General features: G+C 37.7%; 1 protein-coding gene across 1 annotated transcript in view; it reads left to right on the forward strand.

Moving 5' to 3' along the window:
• Nucleotides 1-237: 237 nt before the first annotated feature.
• The window catches only part of adgra1b (adhesion G protein-coupled receptor A1b), a gene marked incomplete at both ends in the record, with an annotated part of 126,362 nt that continues 124,641 nt past the window's right edge, over nucleotides 238-1,958 (forward strand). The window contains one exon of the mRNA XM_080849495.1: nucleotides 238-458. Within this exon, the coding sequence (XP_080705621.1) occupies nucleotides 238-458 (221 nt within the window). The remainder of the gene's footprint in view (nucleotides 459-1,958) is intronic.

A 1,958-nucleotide genomic window follows, 5' to 3' on the forward strand; every position in this document is an offset into this window, starting at 1 on the left:
CAGAAGCTATCGAACAAATGTGATGATGTTATAATACTTTTCCATTCAGGAGTGGAGTGGCTTTCCATTCAGACGCTACGACACTTTCTAAAGAGAACGGGGACAGGTGACTCCAGCGCAGTCAACGTGTCCTATCACCTATGCACACACGCTATGACATGACCTCAATCGATTCCTTGTTAAGGGAATGAATGCCTTAACAACTTGTACTTGTAGAAATTTGTAGAAATTTCCCAAATGATGAAACTCCTCACGTTACTTTGTGTCGTTTTGGGATTGTGGAGGAGTGTATCAACCAACAGGAACTGCCCAGACCTGATTATTGACAGCTGTCATTGCACTTCGGAAAGGTCGAAAGAGCTGAGCAGGCAAAACGTCCGCGTCAAAGTCGTGTGTAACGACGCAGACTTGCTTGACACTTTGCAGCCCAGTTTTCTTCCCAATACGACAGTTTCCCTGTAAGTATGATCGATTTGAATGAGTTGGTATTTCAACTTCAGCAGCGGTGGTGGGTGTGTCAGCTGAAGCTTGCAACTTACTTTAGCTGGTGACGAAATTATAGAGATATCATTGAATAGTTTGGTGGTTCCAAGAACACCCTTCTTTAAAAGTTAGATAGTTTATCATACTCTGGAATGGAAGGGTAGTGCCATTCGTTAAGCTAATCATTGAGCAAGAAGAGAAGTAACAGCACGTTTATTTTGTAGTTAAAACTTAGCATGTGTATTTCCAGTTGTCCCATTTATAAAACCCATCCTTGCAATCAGTGGTTGGAGGAAAGGGAAATATTTCCTGCTGTCTTGTCTCCATAGCCTTAATAATCCCTTGTGTCCCAATGGCCTCTCACTTGGAGGAGAATGTGGTCCATTTATCTTCATTAATTAACTTAGCACAGAATAAATGGCTCACTTTCAAAACTGTATGCAAGAAATGTAAAAGTAGGCTAACTGATATGATTTTAAACTTTTTTTAAACTGCCTACTACTTTATACATTACTGCGTCTGCGGTACTGGAAGGATGGATATGAAACCATCATTTGCAGGGACACTTTAAAACATCACAAGACCTTTATAGTGATTATGAGTGCAGAGGCAATTTGAAATAGGTGGCACTTTAAGAAATAACTCATCAAGCGCTGTGGCATTCACTTTAACTGACCTTGTCCTAACCATTATGCTCACAGATGGAGATATCACAAAGATAGTGCATAAGTGAAATAGTGGTTTTCATATTAAGCTATCAGGAATGCAGGGAGGAACACAAACTTTGCTACGGCAGATCATAGTTAAAGCATAGGTGAATCATAGAAAAGTATTAATACTTTTCAGACCACGTGTCTTCCACCTGGAAGTGTAGCAGAAATTAAAGAACTCCTGCCTTAAGTTGCTTTCTTTAACCTTTTTAGTACATCAAGGAGTTTGCTGAAGGATGTGCAGAACTCATGTTTGTATCATAATGTTAAATGTGTAACCACAATTTGCCTTGATTGATATTTTTGCTACAAGGCTTATTCTAGCTTAATACGAACCGTACAGGTAGACAACAGATGTGACATACTAGAGTAGTATAATAGTAAAACTTAATAGAGTATTTTACTCTTTAACAGTTACTATGAGTAGTATACAGTGATGGAGACTACATTTGCATTGGATAAGATAATGGTTATGGACGCATACCCTAAGGTCAGATAAAGTACATATTCCCAACATAAAATGCAATGGTGCCATCTATCAAGAGGTATGCACTACTATTGTTAGAAGAGTTACACCCACAAATGTTATAAACCACAAATGTAATACAAACCTGCACTTTTTAAAGATTATGATCCCACAAATGTAATACTTGTTGCCACAGACTAAATAACTTGTTTTCCACAAACGTAATAAATAATAATGTTAAGTTTGTTGGAAGTTCACATTTTGTTATTACATCAAATGTAATAAATCACATATATATT

This window comes from Sprattus sprattus (assembly GCF_963457725.1).
Source record: "Sprattus sprattus genome assembly, chromosome: 12".
NCBI lineage: Eukaryota > Metazoa > Chordata > Actinopteri > Clupeiformes > Clupeidae > Sprattus > Sprattus sprattus.